The sequence below is a fragment of the Rhopalosiphum maidis genome, chromosome 1 (genome assembly GCF_003676215.2).
Source record: "Rhopalosiphum maidis isolate BTI-1 chromosome 1, ASM367621v3, whole genome shotgun sequence".
NCBI classification, from domain to species: domain Eukaryota; kingdom Metazoa; phylum Arthropoda; class Insecta; order Hemiptera; family Aphididae; genus Rhopalosiphum; species Rhopalosiphum maidis.
In genome coordinates this window covers 9,980,562-10,005,885 of record NC_040877.1, presented here as the reverse complement: position 1 = coordinate 10,005,885, position 25,324 = coordinate 9,980,562, and the positions used below count along the sequence as shown (strand labels likewise).

General features: G+C 26.9%; 2 protein-coding genes across 2 annotated transcripts; both read right to left on the bottom strand.

Annotated features, from left to right (window-relative positions):
* Positions 1 to 15,404: 15,404 nt before the first annotated feature.
* LOC113556230 lies at positions 15,405 to 16,052 on the bottom strand. The gene is made up of 2 exons (XM_026961090.1): positions 15,998 to 16,052; positions 15,405 to 15,673 (listed from the first exon to the last, which is right to left on the bottom strand). Exons 1-2 carry the CDS (start codon positions 16,050 to 16,052, stop codon positions 15,405 to 15,407), a joined length of 324 nt encoding a protein of 107 aa, XP_026816891.1.
* A 1,584-nt stretch (positions 16,053 to 17,636) lies between these two features.
* Positions 17,637 to 21,479, bottom strand: LOC113560652 (CDK-activating kinase assembly factor MAT1). Its single transcript, XM_026966658.1, has 2 exons — positions 21,061 to 21,479; positions 17,637 to 18,688 (listed from the first exon to the last, which is right to left on the bottom strand). Exons 1-2 carry the CDS (start codon positions 21,182 to 21,184, stop codon positions 17,871 to 17,873), a joined length of 942 nt encoding a protein of 313 aa, XP_026822459.1. The 5' UTR covers positions 21,185 to 21,479; the 3' UTR covers positions 17,637 to 17,870.
* Between the last annotated feature and the right edge of the window lie 3,845 nt (positions 21,480 to 25,324).

The window sequence follows — 25,324 nt, the reverse complement described above, 5'->3', positions numbered from 1 at the left end:
TTCGTGTATGCGACGTGCCTACACTATTTATTATTATTATACTATTTCAATAAAATATAACTACGCAAAATAAATCAATCGAAAAATACACGACAATTATAGACATGCCTAAATATAACGTAAATTAATATATTTATTGTGTGAAATATTAGGTTTTATATTAATTTGTTCACTATTTAGTGCACTACTTGAAATTACAAGTATAAGTTACCTGTCATTTTAGGTGATAATTACATATTATATAATATATATTAACTTACGTACCCGTTTATTATTAATTAATTTATAATACATTTCGAATCATTATAATCAAAAAAATATAATAGGAAAAAAAAATGTTTTCAATATTGTTAAATACTAATTTCATATATAATACTGAAAATGAGATGTAAAATAAAGATCAGTGAGTGAAGTATCAAATTATCTAGATTTACTAGATAAAAACACGATAAAATTTGAAATAATTGACTGATTTCAAAATAGTATATTCTATGAAATTTTCATATATTACATAAAAATGTCGTTTAATATGTAATTATTTATGTTTGAAGTATAGACGACGATAAAAGTGGTCCAAAATATTTAATAATAATATTTTTTAGTCTTTTCATATTAAATATAATTTTAAATTTCTTACTATAAAATACGTATTTATTTTTATACATGTACCATGCACCACGCGGTTGTATTAAAATAGCAATTATCTAGGTAATAGATATCCATCTATATTTTAAAATTGAAAAACAACTGTAATTTTAAAATACTTAAAACTTGTCTAAAAGTTAAAATATAAAAAAAGGCTAGGTACACGGGGAATAAATAATATTCATTTCTTTAAATAATATTATAACAGATCAAACTACTATAACATTCAAAATAATATGCAGAGTAAAATAGAACTTGTGATCGTAAAATTTGCTATCATTTGTTTTAGTTAGATACACATCACATATTGTTAACAAAATATAACCATTTAGTTTTTTATTAGTAATAATTACAAATTATAGTGTGTATATATACATTAATAATTTATCATACAATTTTAATAGTATTAATTTAATCAGAAACCACTCTCAAAATAGAAAATTAAATAAAAATATAAAAATGATGATAAATTGGTTAACAAAAAAATAAAACACATATTTTTATAAAATCAATACATTCATCGTTATACTCAAAATCTAAAAGTGACCACTAAATGACTTCTTTTATTCTGTTTCTTTTTTCAATTTAAACTATAAATTTGTGTTTAATTTCTATCATTTGTACCATTTTAATTAATTTTTTTGAAAATATGATAGTGCAATAATGCATTCCTTTCTCATATCAATTTAATTACCAGTATGTAAATAATACATATAAATATTTAATTAATTTATAAAATATTACATAAGGCTTTGCATATTTTTTCAAGTTAATCAATTTATTGATTTCTCACTATGAATTAACTTCGTAGGAGGTTATATACTCATTACAAAAAAAAGTTTAGTGACCTTTCTGAATTACGTTTTTCTTCCCTCCTCGCACCATAATTACATACACAATAGGCGTAAACATTATTATTGACTGTGGTCTTTAAAAAAAAAAAAAATAAAAATTGAGGTAGATAAATATAATTTGTTTCGTTTCTGAAATATTAGTATAACTAAGAATAGACATAATAGAGTATTGGACATAATTTATCCGATACATAAATTATACAACACGTACTTTTATTTTTAAATAATTTCAATATACCCAGTGCCCAGTAGGTACATATTGTTTAACATATAAAAAATAACGAAACGCAATTACTCGTTTCGCATTTGGAAAATAACAGTATAAGTAAAGCATGCAGTTACATAAACGACCAGGGCTCGGATTTTTATAGCATTTGCTAATTGTTATAGGATACAGATAAAAATAGCAGAGTTAACTATAAATTTGATTTATGCACCAGGGACTCCAAGTATGAAATTTTATAATACCTACTATTTTTTGCATATTTGAAGTATTTTAGGTTTTTGGTGCTATTTTTTACATACTATAACGTTTTATTTTGTATTAATACAAATATAATAGATCATAAATGTAGTTGATCTTACGTGGTATGAAAATTATAAAAATGTTGTCATTTATTTTATTTTATTTGTTTTTTGAATACATATGAAAAATACTGACATTTTCGTTCATATTTAAATCTATTTTTAAATAGTCCAGCATATCGCCCTATCGTATTGGTCTATCGAACAATAATTTTAACTCCTTGTTGGCTGTACGGCTTGTAACTATCTTTTTAATTATGAACAGAACACATTTTAATTTTTGTTTTTTATCATGTTTTAGAGCATGTTATATCGCTTATTTTAAAATTTTTTAGGTCATATAAAATTTATTTTTAGTGCTATAAAATCCGAGCCCTGTAAACGACCATTTTCACAAAGATCTTAAAGTTCAAATATTGAATCAAATCTCCAAAATGTATTATTTTAGATTTCGTAGTAAACATTAAACTCCAATGAACACTGACACACTAATCCTTTAATCACTAAAATATCAACGAACACATTAACCGATAACCCTCGACAAAGACTAAAAAGAAAATGGTGTAGAAACTAAGGACTTTTTGCTTTAGTATCTCTCAATAATTAACACATGTATGCTGAGTGTTACCATTGGATAATTCCCAATCCATATTATTCACCATTTATATTCATCGCTTTTCAAACCTGCTTATTGTACAAAAATATATAGTAAAAATTGTAGATTTTCACTTTCAAAACAAAAAAAAAAAATTAATCATATATAAGACAAGTATATAAACGAAATGTGGAATAAAAAATCCTAAACGAAAAACTGCGAAAAAAATCACCGACCTTAAGAAATAAAATCCCCAAAATAAAATATTATACGTCTTACACACAAGACACAACCATAGAACGTTTTCAGTTAGAATATGTCAATATTGTTAATATATACAATATAATATAATATATGCGTACATATTATATACTGTATAGTGTCATTTTTTTATCAACTGTAATAAACATAATTATTAGGAAGCATTTTTAAAGTTTTACTTTATAGAATATTTATTCTATATACATATATTATGTATAAAGATAAAATACATCGATTGGTTAATGAATTAAATAATTATTAAGCGATAGTTAAAGAATGTACAAATTATGTTCGTGAGCTTATTACAGATAAGATGGGTGTGTATATGTATTACAGTCTTATACTATATCATTATCGAAGGTATACACTACACACTACACCGTACACGTTGATAAATAATAACATCTCTTTTTTAGCTTTTTGTCAACAATAATATTTTTAAATTATCGTCAAAAGATTAGGAAACGTAATATTTTATTTCTATTATTTCAGGGATTTTTTTCCCGAGGTTCTTCGATGGAAATTTTTTTCTCCTAGGGATTTTTATTGCATTTACCATATAAATACACGTAAGTAGTAGATACGTAGACATTATTATTTACTATAGAAGTTTATAAATAATCATAATAAGTATGGTTTGTTACTGGTTCTCAAACCAAAACAGGTTATCAATCGATATTGTAAACTTTGTTTACACTATTATATCAACAATGAGTCATTGTCCAAACATTACGCTTTGTTGAAGCTCGTATAGGTCATATTGCCTATATGCATACAAACACTTATAGTACTTAAACTATGACTTTATTAAATAATATAATATAAACCTATAGTCGACTTATATAATAACTTAGAATATAGATTATAGTTGGTTAGGATAGGTTAGGTCAGCGGTTCCCAATTTTTTTATATCCTAATTTATCAAGTGCAAGTTTTAAAAATATTCACTAACAGAGGGTTGTCATACGTTCCTGTCGGCCTGGATTGTCTCGGATTTTTATTAAGCGTCCCGGTGTTCCAATAAAATATTTTTTAGGTGTAATTATCTCGAAATTAAACTTTAATAATTTATTTAAATATTTTGTCTCAGTAATGCTACATTACTAAAAGTATGATACTAAAGACAGGTGATTGACTGTGGACAGTGGAATACTTTGACTTGAATTTTTGGTGGAGGTGTTCTAATTTTTAAATTAATAATTTGGATGACCAAAAATATACATTTCATAAGAAACTGAACCTTCCTGAAAAATTCGGGGCAGGGGAGGAGGTATCCCACTCCTGTTAGTTCGCTACTGACTGTGTAGGAATATTAAAATTTCCCCCATGTAATTTATATTTAAAAAAAATATATTTATCCCATTATTAGTAAAATAAAATATAAAAACCCTAACGTCTCACTTCAACAAAAAAAAAAAAATCTCTTTAGAACACAATTATAAATGTTATTAGTAAATTCAATGTGTTATTATTGTTAGAAATTGAATTGTATTATGGCATATTAAAACGTTATAATAACAATAAACTAGCCACTGGCGTTTACTGTACAATAAGTAGTTAAAATAAAATATTCATAATTTTTTTTCAAAACTTTTTTCTTGCTTTATACAACACGCTCATATAAGTTTTCCAAGTACCACTGAGTTACCTATATTTTGTATTGCATATAACAATTATATAATGCACGTAAACTTTTTATTATTGAATCACATGCTTGGATAGACATAACCGTAGATATACTATGCATAATATATTAATGTGTTTAGAAGTACTTGGGAATACTTACGAGGATTTAAAGACTGTGCAAAGTTGCCTTTTTATGGGAGATCAAGACTCAATTGTTTTATTTTTTACTAACTTAAGTGCTGGTGAATTGTTATTGTTACTATTTATTACACATTTTTTCTACAATAATAATAATATATACCTTCTAAAATTATCTATCTATATATATATATATTATTACCTATATATACCTATAGGGTACTTATTAGTTATTACTTAGTGACTAAGGTGATAATACCTTGAAAATGTTTTCTCTTCAAAACGTTACAAATGGGTTAGTGTATTGTTAAATATACACAAAGGAGTTTCAGATATTAATACGTGGATAGTGTGTACACGGTATACATTCTATACTATTACGATATTTTATTAAAATAGAATTTAAAACTAAAACTGTTCTTGATTGTATGAACACATATTATAAAAATGTGTTTGATCATTGAAATACATTTCCATTTATAATTGTAAACAATTTTGTTTTGATCTAACATCACTTACGACTTTGTTTCAGTCACCTCCATATAGGATACAGAGGTGATGATTTGTACGACAATTATTTATTTACTTTCAAACAAAATGGTTTTGACCCAAACTCTTTAAAAACAATAAGATAGATATGTACACGATACTTCAGAAATTACCAAAAATGTATCACTGTATTTGGGGTTTTCAAATTTTAACAATCAATACTGAAGAACTTACACGAAACCTTGGAGCACTTTTACTAAAAATAACACATCAATTCAATTATTATAAAACCAATTGATTGATTTGCCATGTCTGTAGCCTGTCCTTACCATATTACAATATACTCGTTATAGGAGGGTTTTCGACCTTTTTGTTTGACGCCATGGTCCCATCGAAAATCAGGCTAAAGGTGTATATTATACATATTCAATTCATTATACTTATACAATAATTTGTGTCAATTGATTTAAACATACTTTTAAAAACTATTTATGTGTTTTATTGTATTTAATTCAACGATAAACTATATAATATTATGCGTGTGACGTGTGTCTTAAATTTATTTTAGAATTAATCGTCCAAGTAAATTTTTAATATACATAAATATATTATAAATGGAATGTGCTTATGTGTATGTAAACCTACATAACCTGTAACCCACGCACACCGATACTATATACAGCGATGTAACTACTCGACGTTTTCGCCCTTGCTTCGACGCTCGAATATTGTCAATGTTAATTTACCTTCCGTCGAGACTTGACACAATTACATCACCTACGCTCTGTTCTATATATAAACGTACTTACAAACACACACACACACATATATATATATATATACATTTATGGTATAGATGTTTCCTTGTATACCTACACACCCCCGAGTGCACACACGATCGTTTATTATTTACATACATAGATACATAATCAACTGCGCGTAGTATATTTATACTTACAAACTGTATATATATACAAATTAAACGCACAAATAATTAATTTCAGCAGAATGTGTTTATACGTATATGCAGTTACTTAATATAACAATAGTAGCTATAGGGATAATATACCAGAATATGTATTATTATATTTTATATTATTGTGCGAAATTACATAAGTGTAGTACTGCTGTAGTATATTAAAACTCTTGGGAAGAATCCCCATCGGTCGTACCTGTGACAGAGAGTGGTATGTACCTATAGCAGTGAGGACGACACTATGTAATTCAATGCCTTACATAATACAAAACGTAGAGTGGGAGTCATTAAATTTATGAATTGTCGGAGACGATCAAACTTAACAAAAAAAGCAGCGCAACAGTTGTTCTTCATCGTTTTTTTTTTTTTTTTTTGAACGGACCAGCCACAACTGGCTTTTTTCGTTTGATTCAAATAGTTTATGTTAATTGTTATTAAAGAAACTACAAATTTACATTATATTGAACGAAATAGAAAAATAAATGTCGTAGGTGAACCACATTATATCATACTTTCGACCTTCGTACACGTCGTACACTATCATATAGCGTGTGTCATCGTACTGTACTACTGTCGTATTATATAGATATTATATAGATCACGTATATACAATATATTATATTTATATATAATATAGTAGGTATACGACATTTTATAGGTACCTACCTACCAATAGTACGGGTTGAGGACTTGATTGTAATAAAAATCGACGTAAATATCGTGTTATATCATTATATTGTGTACTTACCATAGTTGTACCATAATTAAAATAACGATAAAACAAAAGTATATACATAATATAATAGGTATAATATATAATAAAATTTTGTGTACTTACATTTTTTCGTGCACGCATAAAAGTTCTTTAAGAATCCCGCTAACATTATTTAAACAATAAACATATAATATATATAGGAAACCTCACTTGTTGCGAATATACTGCATTTTTACCTAAAGGAATACGTCGTCAATCTACATAATAATCTAATGTTATATACTTCAGTCGTGTCAGACTGTAGTAAAATTGCTTGGTAATTACCTGCTGAGTATACTATAATATTATAATGGCAGCCTTGAAAGCTTAATCCCTTTGAAGCTTCGACCTTAACCTATGTAAATATTGAACTATAAATCATCTATACTAAAATGTAACGGAGAACTATATAGGATTTACATTATTTTGTGTGTATGAAACCACCCACCATCCATCAAAATCGATAGGTTACAAATAAATGTATAAATAACTAAATAAGTAAAAAAAAAAAACAGCTAAGATAACCAATAAAAATATTTTTCCATCCAAGTAGTAGAATACGTATATTTTTAGTGATCCAAATTGTTTAATTTATTTTATTTTTATTTATTCTTCAAGAAGATAATGAACCATCTTGAACATGTTCGTTTGAGGGCCTACGAGTTCACAATTTTACATATAAATTCATTGATTAGTTATTATATAAAAAACAATTTACAATAAACGTTTCTCACATAATTAAAATATCAATATAAATAAATACATATTTTTTTTTATGTTTATATAATATGATATTAAAATGTAGTATTGTAAAAAATTTCTAAATAAATATTACAACAATATGGCAAATAAAAAATAATTTAAAAAAAATTAAAATAATCTAATTTATATAAGTAAATAATACAATAATCCTATACATTTGTTATGACTGTTATGAATCTGTCTATATCTTAAATAAACCCTAGTTATGTTAGATTAGGTTAGGTTATTGAATTATAAGTAAAACAATTAAACTTTATACTTATATATAGGTAATTAATTTAAAATAAGAACCATAAATTGCATTTTATAATACCTACTAAATGTTTTGACTGTTGATGGTGGATTTTTTTTTCAATATATTTGAAATCTTGTTGAACTTTCACTCTATGAACTATGACCATACTCAACAGTCCATCCAACCTATCTTCGTATATTGTGTTTCTAGTCCAAGTTATTATGCATCTTAATGTGTTAAATAAAAAAAATTAGACTTTACATATTCCACGGGGTGCCTAATGGGTGCTCTTGTGTATGCATATAAAATATAACGATGTGGTAGTTTGCTCACACATAAATTGAACGTCAAAAACACGCTCGGCTCGCGTAATCGTCTCTAATAATAACTCTGTATTTACGAAATAATACGTAACTATTAACTATAGTTAACCTACCTATTAATTATCTGCTACAGTATTTATTTGCATACAATATACGGAGAGTTACAATTTAACGGGTTTATAGCGTTGTTATAAGCTTCTATCACGTGACAAACTTATACGTAGGTGATAGGTATACCTATTTATAATTAGTCCTATCTGTAATTAGCTACAATAGTTTTAAAGTTTTAAAGATAAAACAAAATGCAAAAAAGTTTGCGGACGAATTAGCGATTTTGTATAACTGATGAGTAAAGTAATCATATGTGAAGTTAAAAGAAAAACAATGCTGATTGTATGGTAATTCTCTGAGTGCTTGTTGTTGTACATTTTGTGCAAACTCACAAATTATAATAGTCAGAATGACCCATTTAAAGAGCTTATTTCCAACTTATTTAATAGATGCACCAAATATTTTTTTGTGATTTTAAAGAACTCTGGATTTATAACTTCACTAATGTATTCAATAGTTTAAGACGTAGTACCTATAACCTAAAATTAATGTAATATTTTAATCAAGAACATATCATATCTTTTAAAAATGAAATGTTTAGTTGAGTGAAGAAGTTTATCAATAATTTAAGAAGAATCTATAAGATAATTGAATACTTCACTTAGATTGTTTAAACTACAAATTCTAATAAATTATATTCTATTCTTTTAATATTTGATATTAAGACTTACACATTTTTAGAAAAATATGCTGTAGTATACACAATCAGAAAAAATCTCAAAAATAAATTAGGAACAATAAACGATAAATATTGAAAAAATTGATGTTTTTAGTAAAAATACAATTTTAAAATGTTCAAACTAATAATATAAAAACATATTCATCAAATTCTGAGCAGAGCAAAGATAATTTTTTTTTTAAATTGTATTTTGTTTTCACCTTTTTATACATTACATACATTTTCAATGTTTAAGGTGGTTTTTGTCACTTTTTGCAAATTCGAGAAAATTGGAAGCTAACTTTTTAAAATAACCAATAAAAATAAAAAATAAAATTACTGAAAAAGGAATTTACACGTAAAATTAATTTTTGACCAAATGGATTTTGTTTCTAAGTTCAAATAACTTCTAATTTATTAAATTAATAAATATTATCTTAATTTTTTTTACTATTAATAAATATTTGAAACTTTGATTTTTTTTATATGTTGATACAAAATTTTGGGCTTGGGTAAAAAACTTGAAAATTGAATTAAGGATGTATCATAAGTTTAATACTTTTAGAAATTTAAAAATATCAAAAGTACATACCTACATGCAATCATTTTTATAATTTTGAAACTCAAATGTTGACCAAATGTATTAATAACACTAAAATATTAGTAAATTATTTTGTAGTTATAAATTGAATTTTAAACAATTTTTAATTTTAATATGTAAATATTGGCTACTAACACAAAGATTTAATAAATTTTTCTAACAGCAACTTATAACATATATGTTGAAAATATGACGTCATATCTACAATTTTTTATTGACATTTCAGATTAAAATGTTTACAAACTTGGATATTTAAATGAATAAAATATGACAACGGTTTTAGTAATTTTGTTGTGAATAATTGAAAAATAATATTTTTATGATGGACTTGAAACTTTTTGTCATTATATTATGGTAATATTATTATTTAGGTACTATACATCTATACATAATACATTTTTAAAAACATTTGGATTAATTTTAACTTATTATATCACGGACCTACTCTATATTAAAACCGTTCTAAGGTATATAGATATATTAGTTTATAATATAATAATATATTATAACCAATAATATTATATTATATTCGATTTTTTTTTGTAAAAAATTAGTTCAACTTGCCCTTAGGCTGTAATTATAACAAAACTATAAATTACTAATAGCAATTATACATATTACTTTACTATTAATTATAATACATAGATATTATGTAATATTAAATATTAAAATATTTTTAGAAATACGGGTTGACAGTCTGTCTTCTCTCAAAATTGTTTTTCGTACAATCGTATCTATAGTCTATACAATATATGAATTTAAATTTAACATATCCATTACAGCGACATTTTCAGGTACACTCGAGGTACCTAGACGTCTAGACACCTAAAATATGCAGAAGAGCGACTTTCGTCACTTCAGACATACTTTTTATTTTCAGTTAAAATTGTTCGAGAAAATTAGGGTATTCGTTTAAATGGAATACTCTGTGTATTTATATAATATAATATATACTCGAGTCTTGATAATATTCTCTATTGTTCAAACAACGCGGATATCGGTGTATTTGACATATCGAAATGTAAAATAATCAAATCAATTCGTAACAGTGGTACAATGATGATAGTTTCACGGTAATGTAAACTAAATAACGAAGTAGAGTTTGTATAATATACATTATATTATATTGAACGCCAAAAGAAATATGTAAGTATACGGGAAAAAAATATCAAACTTCGTGACATTATCAAAAAAACGATGTTTCACAAGTCACAATGATAATTATTTTAATAGAAATACCGTGGACTATCATGAAAAAAAAAACATGTTTTTAGACCTATATATTATGATAAAGAATTATGAATATGTAAATACTTATATTGTATGAAAATCCAAAATATACAAGGCATGTCTGATTTTCTAGTTACAAACTCATTTTAATTTTGATTATATGATTTGCAGAAATCTCTAATTAAAAGAAAAAACACTCATTTTATTCGCGTTTCTGGTACTTATAAAGTTATATAAATAGGTTTATATAAGTATAATAAAACTAATATAGGTATAGAGTTAATTAAAATATGGACAGTATAATAAAAGTAAGTAAAATAAAATATATATTATATAATGACTAATAAATAATAATGACTCAATAAAATACTTTAGTAAATGTACTACAACAAATCCGAATTAACCGTATTTCAGCCAAATCCAAATTCGACGATATAATAAGCGATATATTATGTGGTTCGGGTGCGAGACTTGCAAGCGTTTGTTCCCTTGAAATAATTATACTAAGTCTACATGACACCACGTTTGACGAATGAAGTATTAATAATTATCGTTTAGTTGCTATTATACCAGAGGCGTATATAGAGTCACGGAGGAAGATTATTGCGGGGTGGTTTAAACTCTCCCCTTCCCACTCATCATCACCAGAAATTTATAATTGATATAAAATAGTAAATACAGTCAATTAATGTCATTTACGTATATAGTAAAACTTAAAGGCGCAGCATGGGAAAAAGGCATGCGTAAATTAAATTCAATAATATACCGGCTGGATCATTAGAACAGTATCTGTCATACCAAAACAATAATACCAAACGACATTTAAACTATTTATTTATAATTTTAAAAATATATTAAAAATTAATAGAACGATTTTTAAACACAATTTTCCAATTAGATTGGTCCATCATTCATTCACCATTAGTTTTTTGGGTAGTTTATTTAGCTTATACAAATATAATTGTACCTTTTCGTTTATGTCGAATATATATATATATATATTTAATGTAATACAATTAACTTTTTCGAATTTTATTTATATATATTATATGATATATAATACACACATATTATATATGTGTGCGTACCTATCATGTAAATTATTGAACTCGTCTGTAATTGAACATAAAATATATTGGAATGTGGCCATGATAATGTGTTTTGTTTATTTTTTTTCTGTATATGTAAGCGATTAATTTAAAATATAATAACCTCCCCTTCTCAACAATTCTACTCGGTCTCAGTTGTGTGGCTATTGATAACTATTGTTTGTGGTGCTGCGAGTAAGTGTGTGTACATAAAAAAAAAAAAAATGAAACGAGAACGCGTGATATGTTATACATATATACCTAATATTATGCTTTAACAAAATATCAAATATAGACGACGATATAATATTTATTTCAATTAAACTCAATCAAGACGTGTCGGCATTCAGCATCATGTGTGTATATAATATCGCGACGGAGAATGCGTGTTTCCGACAACGTTGCACAAAATACAGGAAACGGGATAATTGGACAGGAGGGGCTGGGGTTATTCAATTGGGCAGCGGCTCGAAAGGCGATTTTCACTCTGGGTTTCTGAAAGCGAGAAAGAGGAAATAACATATTAATGATATATACCTATATAATATATCGTACATCTTATACTAATAAATAGGTATCACCAGTGGTAATTGGATCTGTTGCCAACTTCCTAAAAAATATAAGTATTATAATTAAGGTATAAATACTAAATATGATATAACATAAATCAAAATACGTTTTTTTAATTTTATTTTGTTATGACGTGTACCTCCAAGGACCGAATATTCAAAACCCAATAAGACATTACATTTCTTTTTTATTCTAATTTATGTTATTAAGATTGACATATTGACATTTGACATACCTAGTTTGATTACATATTTTTATCGCATGTAAATAACAACTAATAATAATAAACAACACATTTTATACATTATGAATACTATAAAGTATAAAGGCAGACTTTTATTATTTATAAAAAAAATGTTTAAACTTTGTTAAATCTTAAATATAATTAAATATTTATCTGTATAATAAATTCGTTTAATATTATATATATATAGCTACCTATAGGTACCTCCTTAGTTTTATTTGATGAATGGGAGAGGGTGAAAAACTACTTTATTTCCCCCAACTGTAAAATCCTAAATAGGTACCGAAAACGCCACTGGGCAACATACATGTGGTATAACTGTATAACTGATTTAACCAATAACCGGTATAAGTCAGATTCAGTTATTTAGTCATTTCGAGTTTAAACCCGGGATTGTCAACTACAGTGGCAAGTGTATTGTTGCCTATTTAAAACAATTAAAACGAGTTATTCTGTGTGGCTGTGTATGCGATAATAATGTAATGTGGTATAGGTATAACGTATTTTGATATATATTTTACACGGTTTACCACAAAGTTGTACGTAGGTAGATAATTAATTATAGATACCCGATGGCCGATACACCTACACTATTATTAACAATGTATAGATAGTTATTATTATATTTGTTATTATGTTGCTCTTTATATGAATGAATGGTTGAACTGTATCTAATTGTTCATCAGATCGTTATTGACTAAGTACTCGTATTATATATTCATATAAAATAACGAAAGCAAATACGGAAATAATATTAATAATGTACCTACCTAATATACAGTATACATATATTACGTGTATAATAGGTAGGTACCTATATTATTTTTATCATTATTATTTTCTGTTGCGTATTTCAAAAAAATTCACCTCGCAACACAGTAATACCTATAACTAAAAACTAAAATGTAATTAGTTCAGTTCGAATAAAACCGTATCTATAACCTATAGGTTATACCTACTACCTAATCAATATGTAATAATATGACCTATTATTGTTCTCTGGCTCTGTCCTAGTATTACGGAGCAGTGAGCATAGTATTAATATATTATGCACTTAGATATATATATAAATATACATAAAGCTATATAGGCTATAGTAATATATGGGCATTAAATGCTGTAATTGTATGTATAGTAACTACTAACTACTAACTACAATAATTATGATTACGACGCGATATGGTTTTCTTTTACATACAAATAAACCTTTACATGGTATATCTACGTGTTTATAAAAAAAAATATATATTTATTCAGAATAATCACGAATATACACCGATAATATTATATGAACTTATGGTACCTACAATATTATGTACAATAAATGGGCACCTACACGCTGTAAATAATAATGGTACATCGACATTATTTATGCATTTGTGTTTCGTATTGATCTATAATAATATTCAATATATCGTTCATTTACACAATACCTAACCGCATAACCATCATTATGGGTAGAACATTAAATTTAACATGCGTACACCATGTATTTATGAAATAATAAAACACTCAAGGCGGATGAATGGTTGGAGTCCAGAAATAGTAAATACCTATCTACCTAATAATAAAGTTTGATTGATATAATATTGTTTTCGAATAAAATCATAGATATTAGACAACCGTACACGGAATTCCTATAACATACGAGTCGTTTAAGCCAACTTATTACTTAATAAAGAGAGAAACGATGGTTCTTCACGATTTTTACTCACGCGAATACAAAAATTAAATTAAATTAAGAAAATATTATTACATTAAGATAAAGCCCATCAATGCTTAGTACCATTTGAGTATTTTAAAAAATTGGGAAGTTGAAAGTTGCAGCCAATATAGTCCTATAGATTGATACATTTATAAATAATAAATATACTAAATAGACACATTCCCTCCATACGCATATAGGTGTTAGATGTACGCATTATAGTTTTCATAATATATTTTAACTTAAATGCATTAGCATTGGGAGTGTTAATAAATTATATGACTGGCCAATTATTATAGTTATAAAGTTAAAAGTTAAGTTTATCTTTTGATAACTTAAGTTAATTATATTTATTAAACATAAATATATGTAATATTAAATATATTATACCATTAGGTACTTATACGATTGTGTTAAGACTTTAAATTATAAAAAGCATTTATTAAAATATAGGTAGCACCTATTTATAGAACCATTAAGTGATCATTTAGAGCGATTGCCTATCGTAGGTGGTCAACTGCTAAATAATGAGACTATTGAGATTGTGAGAGTACAGCTGACAATAAATTTAAAAAAACTTAATACATAGTTTTTATCAACTTAATTACATTTATTTTACATTTATATTTCTTTTGTATGAAATATTATAGAATTTTTAAAAAAATGCCTGGGGTGTGACTGTGTACATTATTTAGTAATACCTACCGGCTATTATTTATATCAAAACCCAATTGTTTTCTATTTATCAGATAGGTACCTACACAGTTTGTAGTACAAACAGTGGTGTAAATCCTCGCTCCCTCCCCACCAACAAAACAAAAATTTGGGGACTAACTAATGTGTAAGTAGTTACCAACTGTGATAATTTAGTTTTAGACCATTTTGATGTTCCCAAGTTTGTATTTAAACTTTAAATTTAGTTGATGATAGAGGGTGGATGCTGGCTGATACATTTTTAGGTTTGCCTCCTCTCTCCGTCAAAAAAAATGATTGCACCACTGTCTATAAAATAAATTAAGATGATTTAACTTCAATTAATTTATTTTTAACTTTATTTAAAACTAGTATGACTTCTTCTTCGTGGTTTTCGGCCTTTAAGACCATACCGTCCAGCAAATTTGCCTCCAACTTTCTCTTTCTAACGATAATTCCTTTCAGTCCTCTCCTGGCTTTACTTTTTCCACGTCTTCTTTTACTCTGTCTTCTCATCTTAATCTTGGGCGTCCCAGTGGTCTTTTTCCTTGTGGAACCCTTTCTATCACTGTTCTCAACAGCGATCCTTCCTTACGCCAAGCGTGTCTTGCCCAAATTAGTCGTCTCTTGGTGATGTCTCCCACAATATTCGGGTTTTGATACACTTCTTTTAGTTCCCTATTTTTTCGGATTCTCAATTCCCCAGTATTGACATCTTTACATGGACCATATATTTTTCTAGTACTTTCCTTTCAAAAACAGCTAATGAGTTTTCGTCTGTCTTTCGTAACGTCCATGTTTCCGACCTATAGTTACTACTGGTTTTATTAGTGTCCGATATATCTGAATCTTTAAATTTGTTGAAAGTGTTCTGGATCGCAGCACCTTTGTCAGCCCAAAGTAACACTTGTTACCGGCTTGAATTCTCGCCTTCACTTCACTATTTATTTTGTTCTGTTGTATTAGCATGGTACCTAGGTATTTGAACAATTGTATTATTTTAAACGTATGACCTTCAAATTCCAACCCACTATTTTGATTATTTAAAGGTACTTTTCTTTGGACCACCATAAACTCTGTTTTTTCTATACGTTTTACATTTTCTATCAGTTTTTTTTGAGTTGATCTTTATTTTCCGCCAGCAGGACTATATCGTTTGCGTATGCCAAAAGTCCAATGTTTGCCTCTCCTATTCTGATCCATTCCTATTTCCTTTACTACTTTCTCCAGAGCTATATTGAATAAGATAGGAGACAAGGCATCACCTTGTCTCAACCCCGTTGTTACTTGTACTACATTTGACGTGGTGTCATACTTTTATCTTAATGTCTGTGTGATCGATGTTCATTTTCATGAGGTTTATTAATTTTTGGGACATTTCAAACTCTTACAGTAACTAGTATCACTATCACCCTAAAAATTAAGAATTAGGTAAAATAAAATACTTTTTTTTAACGATTCATTGTCAAGTATTACAGTTTTAATTCTGAATAAATATTTAATTTACCATACCATACCAAATCTTTAACCAGTTTAACCTCATTATTTTGTTGATTACTTAAGAAACGTGTCTTTAAGTTGTACCAAGGAATTTGCACATGAGAATCCCTTTTTTCATTTAGAGATTTAGTTTAAATATGTTGTTACAGTACTTTAACATATTAACTTAAATTTTAACTAAATAGTATATTATTTAATTAAGCCTCTATTTCATTATCTGAATTTCAAAACATATATCGTTCGATTCCATCAGAAAAGTTATAAATTGTATCTAGTTAGTTATGTAATATTTATAAATGATGTGGGTCCAGAGAATTCTAATCAGTTATGTTTTAAGGAGAAAACAATTTAAAATTTTAAAAAGCTCATCAGTCATCACATACTTTTAAATTAAAATATAAATATTTTGAAGTGCTTTAGATAACATTATGTCAACATAAATATAACAAGAGTAAAACTAATTATTTTTTACAGACAATTTGTTATGTTATGTTTTATTCAAGATAGACAATCTATACATATTTAACGTTTTAATTTCTTTATATATAATACTTTTGAATTTCTGTCTTCAAGACTGGTAGAGATAGTCAACAATTCATGAATTAATTCAGATTTATAATAATCGTCAAATAACCAATATGATCACATCAATATACCAAATTTATAGTAATTTCAGAAGATAGGTATAATGAAATAAATGCAATTACTAATTTATAGTTAAAAATCAATTTAACTAAACTTAAGAACATTAAGTACTTAACATGGGTGATGTATCAAACAATTGCTCCAAGATATTTTACTATAATTTTTGATTGTTAATAGTTGTATAATACCATAGATTAAATATAAATAAATTAATATTTAATCTATGATAAAGTATAAACTACTACTATATAATACATAATATATAATATGAATATTATATTTTAACAAATATAATTAAAAGTTGATTTGTCTATAATAAGTAAATAAAAATAAACTACATTTTATTCAAATCACCTCATCTTTTTCAAACTAGTATAGATAATGTACAATAAAGAAGAATCAAAATATACAATTAGTAGGTAACATTTAATAGGTAAGTACTAAAAAAATGTATAAATGTTCTCAAATTAATATATTTAACACATTTAAAAAAATATATATTTGTGTATAGATACATTGATATTAAAAAAAAATATACAAATAAATAAGGTCATAAAATACTTAGTAACTAAACATATAAATTAATTAATACAATAGTATAACTTTGGTAATGAACACATGATTGGAATTTAAATTTACTTATTATACTTTACCAGTCTTTCTTTCATATAATGCTGAAACACATTCCTGTACATAATGCAAGCAGGATGTTTTTATTAAAAATCCACCTGCAAGTTCTTGAGAACTTTCTCTCCTAATGTATTTCATATACCCTAATGAATCTAATTGAGTAATTTCTGGACAGGTAGGGCCATTAAGTTGATGAGAGATTGGCTCATATTTGAATAATGGACCTTCTTTTATTGAAATTGGCATAGAAGACTGATTGAATTTGACACCGGTTGAAAACTTTGTGAAGTTTATAGGTGGTTTAGAAACAGATTTTGGTTTTGGGACAGGAATCTCTTCCTTTTTATGCGTATATGTGTTAACAATGTCTCTAGCATCAGAATTAGAACGTGCTAAACTATCAATTAATTCAGAATCTACTCGAAGTTTTTTATTTCTTTGCTCAGCTTCATCTCTTAAAACTTCGTCTCTTTTATACTGAGAATGCATCTTTTCTTCTTCAATTAATTCGTCTAAGGCTTGTTCTTCACGTTTTAATTTCATTCTGTTCCTCATAATTATTTCTTTATTTTCTCTTTTGTATTGATCAATACGTTCTTTTGTTTCATTTACATTAATATTCCTAACTAAATTATAAATAATATCTTCAATTTCTATTAAATATTCATTATATTCATCTAAAGATTCAAAATCGTCTTCAGTTTTGTTGTAATCTTGCAATATTTTTTTTCGCGTTTCTACTTCAACATCAACTGAAGCATCTTCAAACTGCTGAAGTTTAAAACCATTACGCCGTAGAGGAATGAGACATTTTGGGCAGGGACCAGAACCTGAAACAGTAAAAATGATTATTACAAGTAATTTTAAAGTTATAATAAATAAAAATACACAACGTAAAAGAACTATGCCAATAACACAAAAAATTAGTTTGAAAATAGCAATAGCATTAATTTAAAAAATATTAACAATTAAAGCATATTATTGTAAAAAAATAATTCATTTAATTCAAATTTTGGCCCTTATAAAGTGCTATTGTTGTCAGAGGTAGAGGTACATTCCTCACTATAATAAGAATAAGGGCAAGTAAAAAAATATAGTTATATTATTATTAATTATAATTTTATCAACATTTTTATTTACACATTCAATTCAAATAGTTAAAATTTAGGTACGCATAAACAACTTTTATAAAATTCTTAGTTTCTATGAAGAAAAAATTGTAAGACATATTGGTAATGCAATAAATAGTATAAAAACTTTTATGCGACCGTGTATGTTGTATTTATTTAGGCATAGATTTGAATCAAAGCTATCTAGTTAATAAAATAGTCTGATTTTCGAATAGCCATACAGTAAATCAAAATATTATAATAAAAAGTTCAAACCTAAAACAAATAAAAACAATCAATTAGTTAATTATTTAATTTATTAGATATGATGAGTAGTGTAAGACAAATTGGTAATGCATGAAAAATATAAAAAACAAATTTCCAGCGACCGTTAAGTCATAGTTAATATAGGCATAGTTTTGAACAGGAGTAATGAAGAATTGTCAATTCTCTGTCTTCGACTTGCCAAGATTAATATAGCACAAAGACATAAACATAAACTAGTTATGACATAGTCTCAGAATGTAAGTATCTAATATTCTTCTAAACAAGAAAATCAACACCAATACCCACTATATTTTTTAAATTGAATTCTTGTAAGACAAATTGGTAATGCATGAAAAATATAATAAACAAATTTCCAGCGACCGTTAAGTCATAGTTAATATAGGCATAGTTTTGAACAGGAGTAATGAAGAATTATCAATTCTCTGTCTTCGACTTGCCAAGATTAATATAGCACAATGACATAAACATAAACTAGTTATGACATAGTCTCGGAATGTAAGTATCTAATATTCTTCTAAATAAGAAAATCAACACCAATACCCACTATATTTTTTAAATTGAATTCTTGTAAGACAAATTGGTAATGCATGAAAAATATAAGAAACAAATTTCCAGCGACCGTTAAGTCATAGTTAATATAGGCATAGTTTTGAACAGGAGTAATGAAGAATTATCAATTCTCTGTCTTCGACCTGCCAAAACCACTATGAAGACATTAATGTTAACTAGTTATGCTTAAGATTAGGATACCTTTAGATGATTATAAAATATTTAACTGGTAAAACTAATATCAAAAAATGTTGTATTCTTAAAAATATAAATTACATATTGTTAGACAAATTGGTAGTGCATGAAAAATATGATAATTAAATTTCTGCGACCGTGTAAGACTATTTTTAGTATAGGCTTAATTTTGAACAGAGATTATTAATAATTATAATTCTGTCTTCGACTAGCCAATTATTAAGGTTACTTAATTATACTTTAATTATTTAATAAACCTTTTATTTCATAATAATCAATAGGTAAAATTGTTGTTTGTAGATAAATGTACTAATAAGAACTCGAGTAGGGACTATTACAATATTGCTCAAACACATTAAAATGTCAATTAATGTAAATTATTATCTTTATATCATAAAAATTAATAAGTTTGGACGATACAGTAAAAACTCTCTATAACGAATTTGAAGGGACCAAGAAATTTCTTATGTTAAAGATAGGGTATAAGAATTATATAATAAGTTATAGATCAAACCAAGCATTATGATGTAATATTTATGTTACATAAAGCTTTTTGTTGTAACGAGTTTCGTTATAAAGAGTTTTTACTGTATTATGAATAAAAATCTTAATGTTTTTTCTTTTGTCATATAAAGAACCTAAATACAAAAATATCAGATGAATCACTATTGTTTACATTCTGTATTTACTGGAGTCTAAAACTTTCTAAGAATAAGTAGGTATTTCAATTAACAGTATGCCAACATGGGCACATGGCAATATAATAGTTATTAATTAAAAAAATCATATAAACAATAAGTTTTAAATATAAAGCGATAATTTTTAAAGACTCCTTAAACCTCAGTTAAACATCGAAAATGTAGAACCATAAGTATAATAGACAATAACAACAAAAGCAACAGAATTTATGGATTGTAGAAACTTCCCATTGGAGTAACTACATGAATACATAAAATAGATGAGAAAGTAACTTAATATTTTTATCATAATAATACATCAGAGACAACGACTGATGTCATTTCCTTGACACAATTTACACACATATAAAACACAATTTTTACCTTTCATAAACGCCACTTCGATGCAATTTGCGCACATGGTATGCCCGCACACGTTGAAGCTGAACACGAGGTTAGGGTTCCGGAACTTGGAGCTCATGCACCGGACACACGCGAGCTCCTCCATGGTTGGAAATTCGGTTTTCAGTTCAACGATTGTTATTCCAACGACAGCATGCTGCCTAGTAGTGCTTGAGAGTAAGGAGGTACCGTCGATACCGCGTTCTCGGTGTCCACTCGACAAACGAGAAACGAAAAATATTAATATACAACGACAATATTATAATCGACTTACTAGATTATAATTCTTCATTAGTAAACAATGAATAAGTAAATCTATAATAAATAATAATTGTTGACGTGCGGTCGAGCGGAATTAAGAACCGCGACGAGGACGTCTTATTCCACGATCCACGGTTCCGCCATCCACGACGTGAGAATCTGTGATAACCACGCGCGACATTGATAACCGACCGCTATGGCGCTATGTTCATGGAAACAAGAGCACATCAAAATGTGAAACATGGAAGAAACACGACAATATAATTCGTATATATGTGTCATGGATTAAAGACCAATTCGACAACGGCATCTGACGGAAAATCCCGACGTTCGAATAATACCAGTAGAAACTTCAAACTAGAAATGTAGAGCGGATCTGTGGTATAGAAAATACAAATAATACAATTAATAAGTTCATACTGTTTATTACGACCCATTGCTAGTTTTACAGCTACAAAAGTATTTTATTGTCTTCAATTATTTTGTCGATTCAGAAATACAGTATCGTATACCAATAAACATTTCTTTTTATGAAGACCATAGGTAGCGGTGGCTTTTTAATATTTCAACTATTAGCCGTTGACCGTTGTGGCGGGTAAGTAGGTACTAATTAATGTAAGTGCTCATTAATAATTACTGCCAGTAGGTAATGCATTTATTATATACTTATAGGCTATATATACTTAGAGATTATAGGCTATTAGACATAACTACATAAGTACAAGTTATAAAATATAATGTGAAATAATTATAGTGAGTAACTTGCACTCAAGTTTCAATGTGATGTACCTACCCAGGTAGTATGTACCTAAATATATGGTAGGTATCTATTTGTATCAAACTTATAATAATATTGTAAATAATATGTTTATGTTGATACCTACTTAAACTTAATCAGGTAAATATTTTTTAATTTATGAAAAATCACATTGCGAACATGCGATTGTATGTCATTGTAAAAGATTCAAAGCGGAGACGGTCTGTAAGCCGATATTTCAAGTATAGCCAGTATAGGTACTGTATGATTTTCAAATAAAATCTATAAACTTAATGAATTGTAATTATACATTTTTTTTATTTAGTTTCAATACATACGTGTATGTTATTTCGCTGACATCTTTTTAATAAGGTATATTTATTAAGATACCTAGGTATATATATATTGATAAAATACACCTCTTAATATCTTTATTATTTATATCATTATATACCTTATACTCGTAAAAGCCGTATAAAACCTATGTCTAATATTGTGGATGCTTCTTATCGCCACTAAAAAACCACCTAATGAATAGTATACAAAATTGTATTGATTTAACAATGATAATTAAAAAATAATTTTTCACCTTGTCATCGTCTTGGACTTTTGGAGCAATAATAATAATGTTTAGATATTTAAATTAAATATTATATTTTCTAATAGGAAAGTAAATCTAATTCGTACTTTGGAGTGATCAAAAGCGAACATTCCCAAGTAATTTAATTGATAGGTAATTAGGGAAAAAATAGGAAAAATGGGAATTTTTATGCAAAAACAGTTTTCGACAAAATTGATTTTATTATTTTACTGTAATTCAAAAATAAACAATCTTGACCTTTTCAATATTTTATGAATTTATTTTAAAATTTTACAAAATGTTTATACCTTCAAGTTTCAAATAAGCACTCGTGGACTGGATTTTAAATTGTTATTAATATTTTTTGGATATTTCTGTTTACCTTAGTCGCTTTGAAAATTTGTGTAACTCGCGTAATTAAATCAATACCTAAAGAATAAGGAATAAGTTAAATAATATTATAATTTTTAACATTTTTTATTTATAATACCCAAAATAATTTAGGTGTTTTATTAATTTAATACGTCCATAATACATCTATTTATCGAACTAGTGAAATGTATTATAATATTAGAATACGTAAGTTTTTTTAAAGCTTCTTCCAAGTCTTCTTCTGTCTTCAATATAAATACAATATTTTTTGGAAGTGATGAAGTGGCTAGTCCAACTTTATCTTTTGTACTAAACATTGCCTCGTATGGTGAACATTTAGTCTCATGGAGTAAACATTTTTCATGAATTAAATAAATTTCAGCCCCTCGCTCCATCTTCTTGTGTTATTGTCCTGACTCCTGAAACTAAGTATAGCTATCATATTTTCAATGTCTTGATTTGCTCTTTCGATAGAGCCTTGGGTCTGGGAATGTCGTGGTTTTCCGTGTACTATTTTAAGTTAAGACCACATACCTATTTCATAAGTCGCTAATAATCGTATTAATAAATTTTCGACCGTTGTCGCTATGAAGTATCGAAGGTGCATCAACTGTAGTGAAAATGTCCAATAGAACGCAAGCAACATTTTCCGCGCGCTTGTGGGTTATTGGGCGCAATAAAACAAATTTAGTTAAGTGATCTTGATAGACAAGAATAAATTTAAAATTTTTATCGGACTGTGCTTGCATGTTGATCAAATCGATCTGCGATCTGATAACGTGAGTTAATTTCTGATGAGAGAATTGGTCATACAGCTAAATCTTTTTTTTAGTATTTCCTTTTTTTTTGACATGTTACACACAGATTTAGATATAACATTATAATTTCCCTTGTAATATTTTTAGTTTTTACACTTTAAATTTATTTCGTATACCATTTGATTACGCCCTCCGTGTCCAATATTTAATTGAATTTCATTTAAAATTTCAAATATTTCTTCATTATATACATAGAATTTAATTGAATTAGAAGTTGGCGATATTGGTATCATCAATTTTTCAACTTTGTCCACCATCATGACATCATGTTTTTTAAATTTAATATTCTGTACCTGTTTTAGCCGTGGTTTTGTTTTTATTTCTTTAATTTTTTTTCATTAGTTCCTTATATCTGGTTTCATTTAAAAATGTACTATTAGAATTTTTTTTCATTGTATAGTAGGTTTAAAGTTTATTAAATTCGTTTTTCAAAAAAATTAATAAAATACTACAAATATCAATAAACAGTTTGAATATACACTACGCAGTATTAAAATCTACAGTACTGGATTATTACTCAAATAATAATTTTAAACAAGTATATCCACATCACAACCAAAGCTTTCCAAATCATATCAAAGTAATAAAGATAATATTGATAGATGAGATAACTATAGGAGAACTTACTCTATATCAATTTCATAGTGGGTAATGTGAACATAACACTATTTTTGCACAAAAAAAAAACCTTTGTACCTTTGATAAATGTTAATATATAGAGGGAGTCTACAGCATATAGCTGTATAACAGGCGTCGAGTGTACCTCGTCATTGAGTATTGACAATTCTACATACATTTTACAGTACATTTTTACATTGACCAAAATAATTCTAATTATCCAAACATTGTTATAGAATGACCGGTCATAGTAAATAATTATTACTAACTGATTACTTTACCCGAAATTGATGGGCACTGTGCACAATGCCCGACTACCCCACTTTGCCCGTAACATATATATATACACACTCTGTATATATATATATAAATTTGTAGAGTTTATTTTTCTGAAAATATTGACTTTCAACATTTTAATTTCATTAATCTCCTGATTTTTAATATTTTTTTCTAATTTTGAAATAAACTACGAATTGTTAATACGATATAATGGTATCAATGTATCAAACACGTGGCTCGCGTGCTCGTACGGCCGCCGAACGTTTTCAGTGTAATTCACAATTTTCTCGAAATTAGAAAAAATATTAAAAACCAGGAGAGTAATGAAATTAAAATGTTGAAAAGTTAATATTTTCAGAAAAATGAACTCTACAAAATGGCTATCTTCATTTTTTTTGAAAATAATTAAATAAAAAAATATATTTTTTAACTTTTTTATCAAAACATTAAAATAAATTTAAATGTGAAATATTTGTAGTTCTTGTCCCTGTGAAACTTATTAAAAAATCAAAGTCATGATATCTCCATTATTTTGGGAGATATTATAATGAGTAAATTCTC

Excerpts from the sequence above, each read along its gene's own strand:
- LOC113556230 (XM_026961090.1), bottom strand. The coding sequence starts at position 16,052 with ATGCTAATACAACAGAACAAAATAAATAGTGAAGTGAAGGCGAGAATT. Across the intron at positions 15,674-15,997 it reads GAAGGCGAGAATTCAAGCCG|GAAGGATCGCTGTTGAGAAC; the intron begins GTAACAAGTGTT and ends GCTTGGCGTAAG.
- LOC113560652 (XM_026966658.1), bottom strand. The coding sequence starts at position 21,184 with ATGGAGGAGCTCGCGTGTGTCCGGTGCATGAGCTCCAAGTTCCGGAAC. Across the intron at positions 18,689-21,060 it reads CGAAGTGGCGTTTATGAAAG|GTTCTGGTCCCTGCCCAAAA; the intron begins GTAAAAATTGTG and ends TTACTGTTTCAG.